Source organism: Oncorhynchus gorbuscha, linkage group LG10, assembly GCF_021184085.1.
Source record: "Oncorhynchus gorbuscha isolate QuinsamMale2020 ecotype Even-year linkage group LG10, OgorEven_v1.0, whole genome shotgun sequence".
Taxonomy (NCBI): domain Eukaryota; kingdom Metazoa; phylum Chordata; class Actinopteri; order Salmoniformes; family Salmonidae; genus Oncorhynchus; species Oncorhynchus gorbuscha.
Window position 1 is genome coordinate 31,535,067 of NC_060182.1, and position 15,355 is coordinate 31,550,421.

Here is a 15,355-nt window from a genome sequence, read left to right on the forward strand (position 1 = left end):
ACCACTCTCAGAAGCAAAGACAAGTGAAGCATGTTATTAGACCTTCAAAAACCCCACAAATGTGTTTGTGATTAAAACCCACACAAACACAGGCTACTGTGGATAAAACTGTGAGCCAGGGGAAACAGGCAAAGGTTAGTAGGGCCTATATTATATGTAGATATTATAATTCTAACTAATTGCCCACCACACACTTCTCTGATCTCAGTTATGTCATTGCACCAAAACAAATCCATTGCAACAGGTTCTCAGAAACAAAGTGCTGTGGGAATATTTAAGATACTCTTTAAAGAGGTAGGGTTTCAGAGGTTTTCGGAAGGTGGGCAGGAACTCTACTATCCTAGCACCAGGGGGAAGCTTGTTCCACCACTGGGGTGCCAGGACAGAGAAGAGCGTTTACTGGGCTGAGTGGGAGCTGAACCCCTGGAGGGGTGGGAGGGCCATGAGAGAAAGATGGTGTAAGAACGGAGTGCTTGGGTTGGAGTGCGGAGTTTGAGCAGATCCTGACCCACGGACATGACACTGAGAAATTGAACTAATCCAAGATCAGTGGCAGAATGACATTGTGCGGGAGAACAAATAAATGGGTGAAGGCAGGAAACAGTTTGTGTTAAGTGACTTGGATGCACAGCACGCTCTCTTTGAATGTTGGCGCCAGCTTTACAATAGCTTTTCCTCGAAGAGATTATGTGGGCACTTGTAGTGCGTGTTTTAGCACTGCAAGGGCCTCCTCCTTTGGGCTCCCGAGTGGCACAGCAGTCTAAGGCACTGCATCTCAGTGCTAGAGGTGTCACTACAGACCCTGGTTTGATTCCAGTCTGTATCACAACCGGCCATGATTGGGAGTCCCATTGGGCGGCGCACAATTGTCTTCCGGGTTTGGCCGGGGTAGGCTGTCATTGAAAATAAGAATTTGTTCTTAACTGACTTGCCCAGTTAAATAAATTAAATAAAAAGCCAGAGAAAAAAAATTGTCAATAAAGATCTATTTATTTTTTCTTCACATACACCAGATAGGTGCAGTCAAATGTGTTGTTTTACAGGTTCAGCCATAGTAATACAGCGCCCTGGAGCAAATGAAAGTGAAGTGTGATGCTCAAGAGCAGAGAGATTTTTCACCTTGTTATTTTGGGTATTTGAACCAGCAACCTTTCGGTTACTGGCCCATCGCTCTAACCGCTAGACTACCTTAATAAAGAGAAGTGTAATCCAAGTATAAACTCAGTTTGTGTCAACAAGAAAGATTATTTTTAGTCATCTGATATTGAACAGTTCCTGTTGAAAGACTCAACTCCAAGGTAGGAAAGTGCATGGAGTCCGCTAATAAAAAGCAAACCCTTACAGCTCCTTACAACGCACTACAATTGGATTATGCCCCTTACTGCATCGTCTCCCTCCTCTGCAGCCAAATCACTGAATCGCTGACAGACGTGCAGAGGGTGTGGTTCAACCCACTGACGGCAGAGCTCAACATAGCACCATGGACAGCTCCACCCAAGTGACGGAGGACAGAACAAACGGCCGTATAGTCTACCTTCCCTTCCTTTGCATCAATAAACTATGCTGAGGCAGTTGATCCCCTCGTAGACCTTGTTGACACCCTGATGAGGGAGGCATGAACAACCCATTTCTCTGAAGGGCCTGACGTCCCCTTATTTATTGCGCAGTTCTCAGTTGTAGGCTACCTCCTACAAGACCTTGCACTGTGAATAAGGACTTAACATCACACCCCACGGTTGTTTCATCAGCCATAACTAGTGGTGCAGAAGAATCACTAATGATATAAACATCCCCAAACTGCATAAATGTTTATACATGTGCATTCTACCGGTGTGTCTTGTGTTTTGACTGCACTTAGACAGACACTACATGAGCAAAAGTATGTGGACACCTGTATGTGGACACCTGCTCGTGGAACATCAATCATGGGCATTGTTAGCAACTGAGGTTATTCTTCAATAACACAGACCGCAAAGCAAATCAGGGGGAGAAAATATATTTATTTGAGCAGGACAAATCATAGGTGCTATGCTGAAAAGTAGACGTTCAGTCTTTTCTCCACAGAACAACGGACAGGATGCCACTTATAACCCCCCACCCTAGTCTGGGGTTGACCAATCAGAAGTCCTAGCAGGACAACTTGGCCAATGGTCAAAAAAAAGTATCCCACTCCAGACTCAATGTACAGACCAATGAAAACGTGGCCAACGTAGCACATGTAGCTCTGAGTTCATGACTGACATCCCACAGATCCTAACTGAAAACTAACTTCTACCGATTGTAAATCCTAGTCCTCTCGTCCTCTGAGTTGTGTATTTATCTTCAAAATATTCTTATAGCATTAAAATGGAGTTGGTCCCCCCTTTGCTGCTAGAACAGCCTCCACTCTTCTGGGAAGGCTTTCCACTAGCTGTTAGAACATTGCTGCGGGGACTTGCTTCCATTCAGCCACAAGCGCATTAGTGAGGTTGGGCACTGATGTTGGGCGATTAGGCCCGATTCGCAGTTGGCGTTCCGATTCATCCCAAAGGTGTTCGATGAGGTTGAGGTCAGGGCTCTGTGCAGGGCAGTCAAGTTCTTCCACACCGATCTCGATAAACCATTTCTGTATGGACCTCGCTTTGCTTTGGGGCATTGTCATGCTGAAATAGAAAAGAGCCTTCCCCAAACTGTTGCCACAAAGTTGGAAGCACAAAATCATCTAGAATGTCATTGTAAGCTGTAGCGTTCAGATTTCCCTTCACTGGAACTAAGGAGCCTAGCCCGGACCATGAAAAACAGCCGCAGACCATTAATCCTCCTCCACCAAACTTTACAGTTGGCACTATGTATTGGGGCATGTAGCGTTCTCCTGGTATCCCCCAAACCCAGATTCGTCTGTTAGACTGCCAGATGGTGAAGCGTGATTCACCCCAGCTCTAGCGTGCAATGGCAGAGAGCTTTACATCATTCCAGCTGACGCTTGGTATTACGCATGGTGATCTTAGACTTGTGTGCAGCTGCTCCGCCATGGAAACCCATTTTATGAAGCTCCCGACAAACAGTTATTGTGCTGATGTTGGTTCCAGCAGCAGTTTGGAACTCGGTAGTGAGTGTTGCAACCGAGGACAGACAATGTTTACGCGTTACTTGCTTCAGCACTCAGCAGCCCAGTTCTGTTAGCTTATGTGGCCTACCACTTCGTGGCTGAGCCGTTATTGCTCCTAGACATTTCCACTTCAGAATAACAGCATTTACAGGTGACCTGGGCAGCTCTACCAGGGCAGGAATTTGATTAACTGACTTGTTGGAAGTCACTGAGCTCTTCAGTAAGGCCATTCTACTGCCGATGCTTGTCTATGGATAATGCATGGCGGTGTGCTCGATTTTATACACCTGTCAGCAACGGGTGTGGCTGAAATAGCTGAATCCACTAATTTGAAGGGGTGTCCACATACTTTTGTATACATAGGACATACAATTCCATCAATGCCAATAATATTGTTGATTCATGAGAGATTCCACCAAGATAAACAATAAGGCTTTCAAATACAGTAGCGATGGCTCCTCACTGTGATATGACAGGCTATTACATAACGTCAGACCGGAATGCCCTCATTAGTATTCCATACCCTAATCTGCCTCCTGATTTTCTGGCATTACATTGTACAAATGTTGCACATGGGAGACCTGATAGCCTACTAAACAATAAACATAGACTACTATTCGTCGTTGGTCGACTGATTTATGGAATAGTATTCAGAAGCATCATTGCGAACTTGTTTATTCGTCCAGGCTACCTCCATGGTCTTGTTTATCTCACTGTTAGTGCTAGGAGGGAGCATAAATGGCAATCTAACAACCTTGACCACCAAAAAGGACGTGTGATGGTAGCATCTGCGGCCGATAGCCTGCAGTACTTTCTTCTAAATTAATTTTATTCGATCTATTCATACACAGGTTCAATTACATTGTTACAATTACCCATAAGAAAAGGCTTAGCCATAATGCTTCAATTTGACAAGGAAAACAGGAGCATATAGCCTGTAAACGGCTAATTTATTATCATTGTGTGATCAAAGAGGAAACATCTGCATGGTGGGAAACAATCTGTTGTAGAATATTATGTAATAAAAAATATATAATTCACGTAGCCTAAAGCAATAAGACAATTGCCAAATACGACATAAAGCAAACCAAATTTTCCAGATGACAAGTGAAAACATAAAACAGCAGTATTATACCCTTTACAACATACAAAACAATAACATAGTAGGCTAGATCAAGGTCTTGACCATTTAATAACAATGCATTCGTATATGCGTTTCATAATTATGAAGAATATGTCGTTAAGAGATAAAAACAAAACAAAAAAAACAACAACACTGGATTGCAATCTGACGTTGGTCAGGTAAATTAATGTAAACGGTGTGAACCATGCGAGGAAGATTCCTTCATTCCTGGTTCCCTTTGCCAGTAGGCTATACAGCGTTATCTAATCATCGACACTATGTAACGTCCACAACGGACAAACATGTACGGTTGACTTACCAGGGTGTTCGCGTGTTATCCAAATATTTCAGAATTTTTATCAGTTCTCTTTTTTGCAATGACAGAAGGCGACCCTTCTTTTGCAAGAGCCTCTGCATCTGCGAGATCACGATGCACGCAGCAAGGGGGAGCTGCAAAGCACCCATGCACATTGGGGGATGGTCCAACGAAGTCATTTGCCTCATTAAATACTTCAATATTGTCCACCATCAGAGTACTGTCATGAAAATAATAGGGCGGATTGGAAACAGTTTGGTCGTTCTACAGTTACTTCGATATAGACACATTGTAGGCTATGGTGTGTTATGAACAGAGAGTGCTATGCGAGGCTATGGCCCATGGGTGCAGTCAAGATTGTCGATATATTGATAATTGCAAATGTTTTGAATAGCCCTTAAATATGACTTAAATGTCTCAACGGGCAAAGCACAACCAGATGGAATTTTGATAGTTTTAAGTGTAGACATCCACTTTAGCTTTGAAATTAAATGACACTCTAAATTACTGTTTTTCTCTCAAAGAATTGACTAACGCCTCAATTACACCGATAGGGTTTTGCGCAAAATAGTATGCAGCATCAAATCAAAGTTTATTTGTCAAGAACGCCGAATACAACAGGTGTAGGTAGATCTTACAGTGAAATGCTTACATACAAGCCCTTAACCAAAAGTGCAGTTAAGTAAAAAATAGGTATTAGGTAAATAATGGATAAGTAAAGATATACAAAAAAACAGTAAAAAATAACTGTAGTGGTACCTGTACAGAGTGGTGCACCAGTTCGTTGGGCTATTTTAGGTAATATGTACATGTAGGATTATTTAAAGTGACTATGCATAGATGATAAACAGAGAGTAGCAGCAGCATCAAAGAGGGTTTGGGGGGGACGCAATGCATAGTCAGGGTAGCCATTTGATTAGCTGTTCAGGAGTCTTATGACTTGGGGGTAAATGCTGCTGAGAAGCCTTTTGGTTCTAGACTTGGCACTCCGGTACCGCTTTCCATGCGGTAGTAGAAATAATAGTCTATGACAGGGGTGGCTGGAGTCTACCCTCTGTAGTGCCTTGCGGTCAGAGGCCGAGCAATTGCCGTACCAGGCAGTGATATAACCAGGCTCTTGATGTTGCCACTGTAGAACCTTTTGAGGATCTTAGGACCCATGCCAAAGCTTTTTAGTTTCCTGAGGGGGCGGAATAGGCTTTGTCGTGCTCTCTTCACGACTGTCTTGGTGTGCTTGGACCATTCTAGTTTGTTAGTGATGTAGACACTATGGAACTTGAAGCTCTCAACCTGCTCCACTACAGCACCGTTGATGAGAATGGGGGTGTGCTCGGTCCTCCTTTTCCTGTAGTCCACAATCATCTCCTTTGTCTTGATTACGTTGATAGGTTGTTATTCTGGCACCACCTGGCCAGGTCTCTGACATCCTCCCTATAGGCTGTCTCGTCATTGTCAGTGATCAGGCCTACCACTGTTGTGTCATCAGCAAACTGAATGGTGTTGGAGTCGTGCCTGGCTATGCAGTCGTGGGTGAACAGGGAGTACAGGAGGGGACTGAGCACGCACCCCTGAGGGGCTCCAGTGTTGAGGATCAGCTTGACAGATGTGTTGTTACCTACCCTTACCACCTGGGGGAGGCCCATCAGGAAGTCCAGGATCCAGTTGCAGAGGGTGATGTTTAGTCCCAGGATCCCTAGCTTAGTGATGAGCTTTGAGGGCACTATGGTGTTGAACACTGAGCTGTAGTCAATGAATAGCATTCTATTGGAATTATGGTCAGATTTTCTAAATGGGGGGCGAGAGAGAGCTTTGTATGCGTCTCTGTGTTTGGTGTAAAGGTGGTCTAGAGTTTTTTCCCCCTGGTTGCACATCTAACATCCTGTAGAATGTAGGTAAGACTGATTTGAGTCTTCCTGCATTAAAGTCCCCGGCCACTAGGAGTGCTGCCTCTGGGTGGGCGTTTTCCTGTTTGCTTATATCGTTATACAGCTGATTGAGTGCGGGTTTAGTGCCAGCAGCCGTCTGTGGTGGTAAATAAACAGCCACGATGAAAACTCTCTTGGCAAATAGTGTGGTCTACAGCTTATCATGAGATACTCTACTTCAAGCGAGCAAAATCTAGAGACTTCCTTAGATTTCGTGCACCAGCTGTTGTTTACAACAGGGGGAAGGCGCACACAGACCGTCCCATCATGTGGTTCTGTGTGCACAAAAGTGCAACAATCACCTTCTGCTAACATTTCTGTCAAGCCATCCATGCCTCGATTACACCGAGAGTGAATTTGCATTTTGGTACACCAGAAGTACATTAATTTCCAATTGAAAGCTGTTTTGCCTTGCATCATTGCGTTGCAGAGGCAGTTCCAGTGCGTTCTGTGTGGTGTATATGTTAGATTTATCAAAAGGTATGTGTCAAACTGTGTGTAGACTGCTTGACAGAAATGGTAGCAGAAGGTGAATGTTGCATAAATATCCAGATGATGCTGCATACCATTTTGCACAATAAAGCTTGAGGCACAGTGCATAGTTTGATGCATACAGATTCGATAAATCCAACCATAGCCAATCATTGCCTTGACAAAATCTAAAACAGGCTGGTATTTACATCCACTCAGAACATTACTACTTTTTGCAAATATCTTAAAGTACATTACATAATTAACCTATGAACTGTAGACTAATCATGACTGCTGATGATGTGACGTCACCAAAAATATAGAAAACCATGTACCCTGAAAAATACTTGTAAAAAATATAGAAAACCATAACACTCAAACGGTATACGCACACCCGCACAAAAACATATTGAATAATCAGGGACGTTTTAATTTCTCACGGCTGCGCTGGATCCCACATCAATACGCATGCGTCGGTCTCTCCGGCTCCGGTCTCAAAACGAGAATCAAGGTAGAAAAGCGGCCTACTTTGATTATTCTGTATTATCTCAAACATCGTACGAAATGGCGTTGTCATAAATTAAAGTCGTGTTTGAATTGTGCTTCTTTAAATAGTCTTAACGTCTATTTATGCTTGAATGTTGTTTTTTGGCCCTAAACGTCTGTTTCTAGATAACGTTAGCTTCACGACTGATAACTATGTGGCGTCAGCTAGCTTGCCCTGTGTTCTCCACTGATACAGTAACACGATTTAGCATTACTGTGGTGGCTTTATAACTAGCTAACTATAGCGTTCGAGTATATCCCGTTTTATTCCTTTAAACATGTATCGAAGGACCCAGGAAGTAACTAATGGGTTAACATTAGCTAACTAACCAGCTGAGAACGTTAGCAAAGCGAGTAACAAGCAGCTAGCTCTAGTCACTAATTAGCTAGCGAACTATGCCAAATTGCCTTGACACAGACGAGTCCTCAACCTTTCTATCATATTGTTCGTATCTTCTGTGTGGTCTATTGGATGCTAGCTAGCTGTCACAAGCTAGAAATGTTTGCTGCCAACTAGTTAGCGGTAGCTCACTAAGTCAAGTTAGTTACACGTCTTGAATTTCCGGATACACACCCAGAATCAGACATTTGATATTATTTTGATGCCGGTAGTGGGTCAGGTAAGCTGCAAGTATGCCGCATTCAGGTGCTGGTCGGAACTAGGAAACTTGGAAATGTCCGACTTGTTAACTGGTTGAACGCAGCAGGTGTATAAATGCGACCAGTTTGCAGGAACCCCTCTTTACTTCTGTTGGTCCGTTTTTTTAATTAAAAAAAATCTTAGGACAGGTGGGAGGCAGGGGTGCCATCAAATCATATTCATTAATAATACAACAAGTTTTAATTGCCTTTTTGTTTTTCATTTTAGTTAGTGGTGCCATATTGTTGAAACTCATTTATTAAGTGAAAAAAGTTAGGTTTCGAACTAGACAATTTGCATTTGTGAATATGAAATTTACCTAGTATTATTAGCAGTTGAATTAAATATACTATATCTTTATCTATGTCAGAATTTCTGAAATAAATCGTATCAACACCATGAAATAGTACAACCAGTCCTATGTTTTTTTGTAACAAAAGGATGTATGTCAATCCAAAACATTCTACTATAAATACAGGCAAAGAACAAATGCAAAATTGTCTCCTCCATTCCACAGAAATCACAGTTGTATACAATATTCAGCTTGATGTGCTCCAGTAGGTGACAATGCACAATAACTGTTGGTTGACAGCCGCAGATAAACCCCATAGAAGAAGGGATGACAAAGATAGCTAGCTAGCTGTACACCAGTAGACAAGGTCATTTGCCCCAGCCTGTCGGGCACTGTTTTCACACAGTTCTGTTCAGGACTGCGAGGGCTGTCGGGAGTGAAGGACACTGCTAGCTTAGCCAGCTAGACCTAGGGAGGACTCTGGGACACTCGAGGAGGGTGTAACACTGTGGTAGATAACTAGCATGCTAGGTAGCACACGGTGTCGCCCAAAGATTTGAATAACTAACCGAGCCTGTTGTTTCCAATGGGAGTAAATTAATCATAGTGGGCAGAACAAGCAAGGAGTTGGGCAGGACCAAAGATGAGCTTGTAAGGTCCTATTTGCATGGTCTAGGATTTATTTGCATATTTATGGTAGGGATCGCCTACTCTGAAGTGTGCGTTTGCAATAACTCAATTACAGGCTGACTACACCGCTGGCGTCACGTGTGCGAGCGTTGTAAAATACATTTAGAAATCTATATTATTGCACCCACACTGCTCGCACACGCCAATGATCGTCTGCGTTGCCAAGCGCTAAAATATAAGTAAGCTGTGTGAAGCAGATCGCGCTGCAAGTCCTGCCTCTCCCATCTCCTCATTGGTTTATAGAAGCAGGTACCCACGTGCCATCTCCTCATTGGTTATACCCACATGGGTGACTGAAAGACGAACTAGGTCAGTGCCGGTAATGCACCTAATTTATGAAAGTTGCCAATCGCAATATAAAGTTGAGAAGAAAAAGCCTGGGAGGAGAGATGACTAGAAATGATTCGGTTGACTGTTTTATGTGTGGATTAATTGTCGGAGTAGAGGACCTTGTGCATTTCAAGTAAAATAACATCTCAATTTTACTAGGCAAGTCAGGTAAGAACAAATTCTTATTTTCAATGACGGGCTATGACGAACTGCCTGTTCAGGGGCAAAACGACAGATTTGTACCTTGTCAGTTCGGGGATTTGAACTTGCAACCTTTCGGTTACTAATCCGACACTCTAACCACTAGGCTACCCTGCCGCCCCAATGTTTATATCCCAGGACAAATTAGCTATCAACAGCAAGCTAGCTAAATAAGACAACTTCGCTAGCAAGTGCAAGCTAGCTTGCTAAATTGCAATAAATGTTTAATGCTTTTTGACCTGTCCCCAAATTTATGTAATTGGTTCAGCGTTTGTTTTGATATTTTAACCTGCATGTCGTGATCGCGTGTGGGGGGACAAAATAAATGTATGCACGATGGCCACGCGCACAGCCGGTTTGGGTTCTGTGTTATTCTAAACAATGCAAAGGGTAAAGTCTACAAAACGCAGTCCACTCTGTTTGTTACAGATTCAAGTTTTGGAAAATTGTAATTGTTTGGAGATCAAATGTTTTATTTATGAGAACATTTTCAGAATGTTATCCAAAATCCATCTCGCTCAATCTTCTCCCAATGCCAGTCCCTGGGCTTCCTCTCATCACCATATTTGGAAGTGAGTGGAAATGCCAACCGGATGCTTCACATTTATACATCTGGTGAAATATCTGGCTCATTGTTCTATCTGTGGTATTGCCCTACCCTTCTGTCTCCTTTTCTAGCGGGAGGCGTGGATGACGGGTAGACAGGTTTTCTCCGGTATACAGCAGGGGGAGGCGAGGGCAACACCGTGTGCTAACTTGCAAGCAAGCACAGAGTGTCGCCTTGGGGGTGACAGGTAGACAGTGTCCTTTGCCCCCGCTTGTCGGGCACTGTTTTCCTCAGTTCTGTTAATGACGTTGAGGGCAGGTGGGAGAGAAGGACACTGTCTACCGATGTTTCTCCTGATCAAAACTGAAAGCGCGAACCACTGGATTTAACCACGGCAAGTTGAATGCAGTAATATGGTTGAATACACACAGTGCAGTTACGCCCTCCGTAAGTCGATGAAACAGGAAAAACGTCAGTACAGAGACAAAGTGGAGTCACAATTCAACGGCTCAGACACGAGACGTATGTGGCAGGGACTCCAGAAAATCACGGATTAGAAAGGGAAAATCAGTCACGTCACAGACAATGACATCTTGCTCCCGGACAAGCTAAACACCTTCTCCTGCTTTGAGGATAACACTGTGCCACCGACATGGCCTGCTCCCGAGGACTGTGGGCTCTCGTTCTCTGTGGCCGACGTGAGTAAGACATTTTAAGCATGTTAACCCTCACAAAGCTGCCGTCCCAGACGGCATCCCTAGCCGCGTCCTCAGAAGATGTGCAGACAAGCTGGCTGGAGTGTTTACGGACACATTCAATTGCTCCCTGTCCCAGTCTGCTGTTCTCACCAGCTTCAAGATGTCCACCATTGTTCCTGTACTCAATAAAGCAAAGGTAACTGAACTAAATGACTATCACCCCATAGCACTCACTTCTGTCATCATGAAGTGCTTTGAGAGGCAAGTTAAGGATCGTATCACCTCCACCTTACCTGTCACCCTAGACCCACTTTAATTTACATACTGCCCCAATAGATCCACAGACGATGCAATCGCACTGCACACTTCCCTATCCCATCTGGACAAGAGGAATACCTATGCGAGAATGCTGTTCATTGACTACAGCTCAGCCTTCAACACCATAGTGTCCTTCAAACTCATCACTAAGCTCAGGGCCCTGGGTCTCTCTCTCCTCTGCTCTCATCCTTCTAGATCTATCGGCTGCCTTCGATACTGTGAACCATCAGATCCTCCTCTCCACCCTCTCCGAGTTGGGCATCTCCGGCGCGGCCCATGCTTGGATTGCGTCCTACCTGACAGGTCGCTCCTACCAGGTGGCGTGGCGAGAATCTGTCTCCTCACCACGCGCTCTCACCACTGGTGTCCCCCAGGGCTCTGTTCTAGGCCCTCTCCTATTCTCGCTATACACCAAGTCACTTGGCTCTGTCATAACCTCACATGGTCTCTCCTATCATTGCTATGCAGACGACACACAATTAATCTTCTCCTTTCCCCCTTCTGATGACCAGGTGGCGAATCGCATCTCTGCATGTCTGGCAGACATATCAGTGTGGATGACGGATCACCACCTCAAGCTGAACCTCGGCAAGACAGAGCTGCTCTTCCTCCCGTGGAAGGACTGCCCGTTCCATGATCTCGCCATCACGGTTGACAACTCCATTGTGTCCTCCTCCCAGAGCGCTAAGAACTTTGGCGTGATCCTGGACAACACCCTGTCGTTCTCAACCAACATCAAGGCGGTGGCCCGTTCCTGTAGGTTCATGCTCTACAACATCCGCAGAGTACGACCCTGCCTCACACAGGAAGCGGCGCAGGTCCTAATCCAGGCACTTGTCATCTCCCGTCTGGATTACTGCAACTCGCTGTTGGCTGGGCTCCCTGCCTGTGCCATTAAACCCCTTCAACTCATCCAGAACGCCGCAGCCCATCTGGTGTTCAACCTTCCCAAGTTCTCTCACGTCACCCCGCTCCTCCGTTCTCTCCACTGGCTTCCAGTTGAAGCTCGCATCCGCTACAAGACCATGGTGCTTGCCTACGGAGCTGTGAGGGGAACGGCACCTCAGTACCTCCAGGCTCTGATCAGGCCCTACACCCAAACAAGGGCACTGCGTTCATCCACCTCTGGCCTGCTCGCCTCCCTACCACTGTGGAAGTACAGCTCCCGCTCAGCTGTTCGCTGCTCTGGCCCCCCAATGGTGGAACAAACTCCCTCACGACGCCAGGACAGCGGAGTCAATCACCACCTTCCGGAGACACCTGAAACCCCACCTCTTTAAGGAATACCTAGGATAGGATAAGTAATCCCTCTCACCCCCCCCCTTTAAGATTTAGATGCACTATTGTAAAGTGACTGTTCCACTGGATGTCATAAGGTGAATGCACCAATTTGTAAGTCGCTCTGGATAAGAGCGTCTGCTAAACGACTTAAATGTAAATGTCTGAACCCTGTCCTGTGCAACTGAGTCCTGGACTTCCTGACGGGCTGCCCCCAGGTGGTGAAGGTAGGAAACATCACTTCCACTACGCTGATCCTCCACACAACTGCGAGTTCAGCCCCTTCCTGTACTCTCTGTTCACCCATGACTACGTGGCCACGTACGTCTCCAACTCAATCATCAAGTTTGCAGACGACACAAAGTGTGAGTAGTGGGCCTGATTACCAACAATGATGAGCCTACAGGGAGGAGGTGAGGGCCCTGGCGGAGTGGTGCCAGGAAAATAATCTTTCCCTCAACGTCAAGATAACTATGGAGCTGATGGTGGACTTCAAGAGACAGCAGAGGGAGCACGCCCCCATCCACATCGACGCAAACGCAGTGGAGAAGGTGAAAAGCTTCAAGTTCCTTGGCCTCCATTTCACTGACAATCTGAAATGGTCCACCCACACAGACAGTGCGGTGAAGGAGGCACAACAGCACCTCTTCAACCTCAGGCTGAAGAAGTTTGGCTTGGCCCCATAGACCCTCACAAACTTACAGATGCACCATAAAAAGTGGTTACTCAACGCTGCACCCGAGAGGCTGCTGCCCTATGTAAATATAAATGGAATCACTGGTCACTTTAATAATTGAACACTGGTCACTTTAATCATGTCTACATACTGTTTTATTCATTATGTATATTCTGTATTCTACTCAATGCCACTCCGACATTGCTCTTCCTAATATTTCTTAATTCCATTATTTTATTTGTATATTTGTGTGTATTGGTGTGAATTGTTAGATACTACTGCACTTTTAGAGCTAGGAATACAAACATTTCTCTAGACACGCAATAACATCTGCTAAATAGGTGTATGTGACCAATAAAGTGTGATTTGATAGCTATCAAGGTGGACTCCTTTTTGGGGAGGAGGGGGGTGGTGTTCATGCAGGAACCAATGGGGGAAATGACAGAGTTCCGACTAGCACGTGAACGCAGCATTCGTATGACCATTATCTTATTACACTTCATGGAGGTCTCAACGGCACAGCTGATGCATGTTGACATGAGCAACATGAGCTTAGCATGTTCAACAGGTGATGGACATGTTCTTCTCCACCCCTCCAGATGCTGATGCCCAAGAAGAATCGTATAGCCATCTATGAGCTACTCTTCAAGGAGGGGGTGATGGTGGCCAAAAAGGATGTGCATCTGGCTAAGCACCCGGAGCTGGCCGATAGGAATGTGCCCAACCTTCACGTAATGAAGGCCATGCAGGTTAGATGTTGTACTTTCTTCTGGTGCCTCATATAGTGTTACATGATGGAGAATGAAAATAGAGACTAAGATGGGATAAACTTTATTGTCCCCAAGGGGAAATTTGTCTTTGACACGCAATAAACTGGGGCAGCAGGTAGCCTAGTGGTTAGAGCGTTGGGCCAGTAACTGAGCCTACAAGGTAAAAAATCTTGTCATCTCTGCACCTGAGCAAGGCAATTAACCCACTGTTCCCCTGGCGCCAAAGACTTGGATGTCAATTAAGGCAGCCCCTCGCATCTCTGATTCAGAGGGGTTCAGTTAAATGTGTTAGTCACATTTTAGTTGAAGGTATTGAGTTGTACAACTGACTAGTTATCCCCCTTTCCCCTAGCAGAATATGTCCTCAACTGTTGCCCTTGTCCTCAACTTGACTGACCCTCCCTCTGCAGTCTCTGAAGTCAACTGGGTACGTGAAGGAGCAGTTTGCCTGGCGCCACTTCTACTGGTACCTGACCAATGAGGGCATCCAGTACCTGAGGGACTTCCTGCATCTGCCCCCAGAGATTGTTCCCGCCACTCTGCGTCGTCAGATGCGCCCTGAGACCGCCCGGCCCAGGCCTAAAGGTAGTCTGCATATCATGACCATGTCTGTGTCACCTGGGGCCTGTTCGGGAGGGTTCAAAGTTCAGATAGAAATATATATTGTTGAACAGATATGATTGTCATGTAGAATAGAGGATCATGGCCACTCTTCATTCTATTTATTTGATTTTTGTATTGTACTTCCATTAGTAATGCAGGGTTTACTGTTGGTTTACTGTTTCCTGTAGTCAATCAGCAGGTTCCCTTCATGGATGAATAGTGGTGAATGTTGCGGGTGTTATAGTAGTGTGCACATCAGAGGAGTGGTGTAAAAAATATCCTTCTGTTTCAGGTATGGAGGGTGAGAGAGGTGAGCGGCCAGCTAGGTTTAACCGTGAAGGAGGAGACCGAGACAACTACAGACGTTCTGCTGCACCACGTGAGTAGTCCAGCCACCTGTTTATTACGTTCAATAATGATGCACCAATATGGAAACACTGAGCCGATGCTAATATTTGCTTTGCCATGGTGGCTGATAGGGCATTGCAGCAAATTGTAAACTTTATGTAAATGACCTGAATCTCTACTACTCTGATGATCATACTTTCTGTCCTTTTAGCTGGTGCAGACAAGAAGGCTGAAGCAGGCGCTGGTGCAGCTACTGAGTTCCAATTCGTAAGTAAAGTATTTAAAATCAATAGTGGGTGCCATGTCTTATTGTAGCCTAATGCCCACTTGTCAATTGAGATCTTCAATGATTGAAAACTTACCAACTGGTATTGTGTGTTGCAGAGAGGCGGATTTGGACGTGGCAGAGGACAGCAACCACCACAGGAGTAAAACACTGACTCTGTTCTTGTATAGTATAATAAAAGGGGATTGCTGTAATCTCAGTGTGTCATG

General features: G+C 45.0%; 2 protein-coding genes across 3 annotated transcripts in view; one reads left to right on the forward strand and one right to left on the reverse strand.

Annotated features, from left to right (window-relative positions):
• LOC124045868 (protein kinase C and casein kinase substrate in neurons protein 1-like) overlaps positions 1-4,659 on the reverse strand; it is a 63,788-nt gene extending 59,129 nt beyond the window's left edge. Inside the window, exon 1 of one of the 2 annotated variants that reach the window (XM_046365627.1) lies at positions 4,531-4,659. The gene's annotated coding sequence lies outside the window, so the exon portion shown is untranslated. The remainder of the gene's footprint in view (positions 1-4,530) is intronic. The other variant, XM_046365628.1, reaches the window with a different exon arrangement.
• Positions 4,660-7,304: 2,645 nt separating this feature from the next.
• Positions 7,305-15,340, forward strand: LOC124045874 (40S ribosomal protein S10). The gene is made up of 6 exons (XM_046365634.1): positions 7,305-7,434; positions 13,739-13,888; positions 14,320-14,494; positions 14,805-14,891; positions 15,072-15,127; positions 15,245-15,340. The coding sequence occupies exons 2-6, from the start codon at positions 13,739-13,741 to the stop codon at positions 15,290-15,292; spliced, it is 516 nt and encodes a 171-aa protein (XP_046221590.1). The 5' UTR covers positions 7,305-7,434; the 3' UTR covers positions 15,293-15,340.
• Positions 15,341-15,355: the final 15 nt, after the last annotated feature.

Coding starts and splice junctions, on each gene's coding strand:
- LOC124045874 (XM_046365634.1), top strand. CDS start 13,739: ATGCTGATGCCCAAGAAGAATCGTATAGCCATCTATGAGCTACTCTTC. Junction 13,889..14,319: donor ACGTAATGAAGGCCATGCAG/GTTAGATGTTGT, acceptor CTCCCTCTGCAG/TCTCTGAAGTCAACTGGGTA. Junction 15,128..15,244: donor CAGCTACTGAGTTCCAATTC/GTAAGTAAAGTA, acceptor TGTGTGTTGCAG/AGAGGCGGATTTGGACGTGG.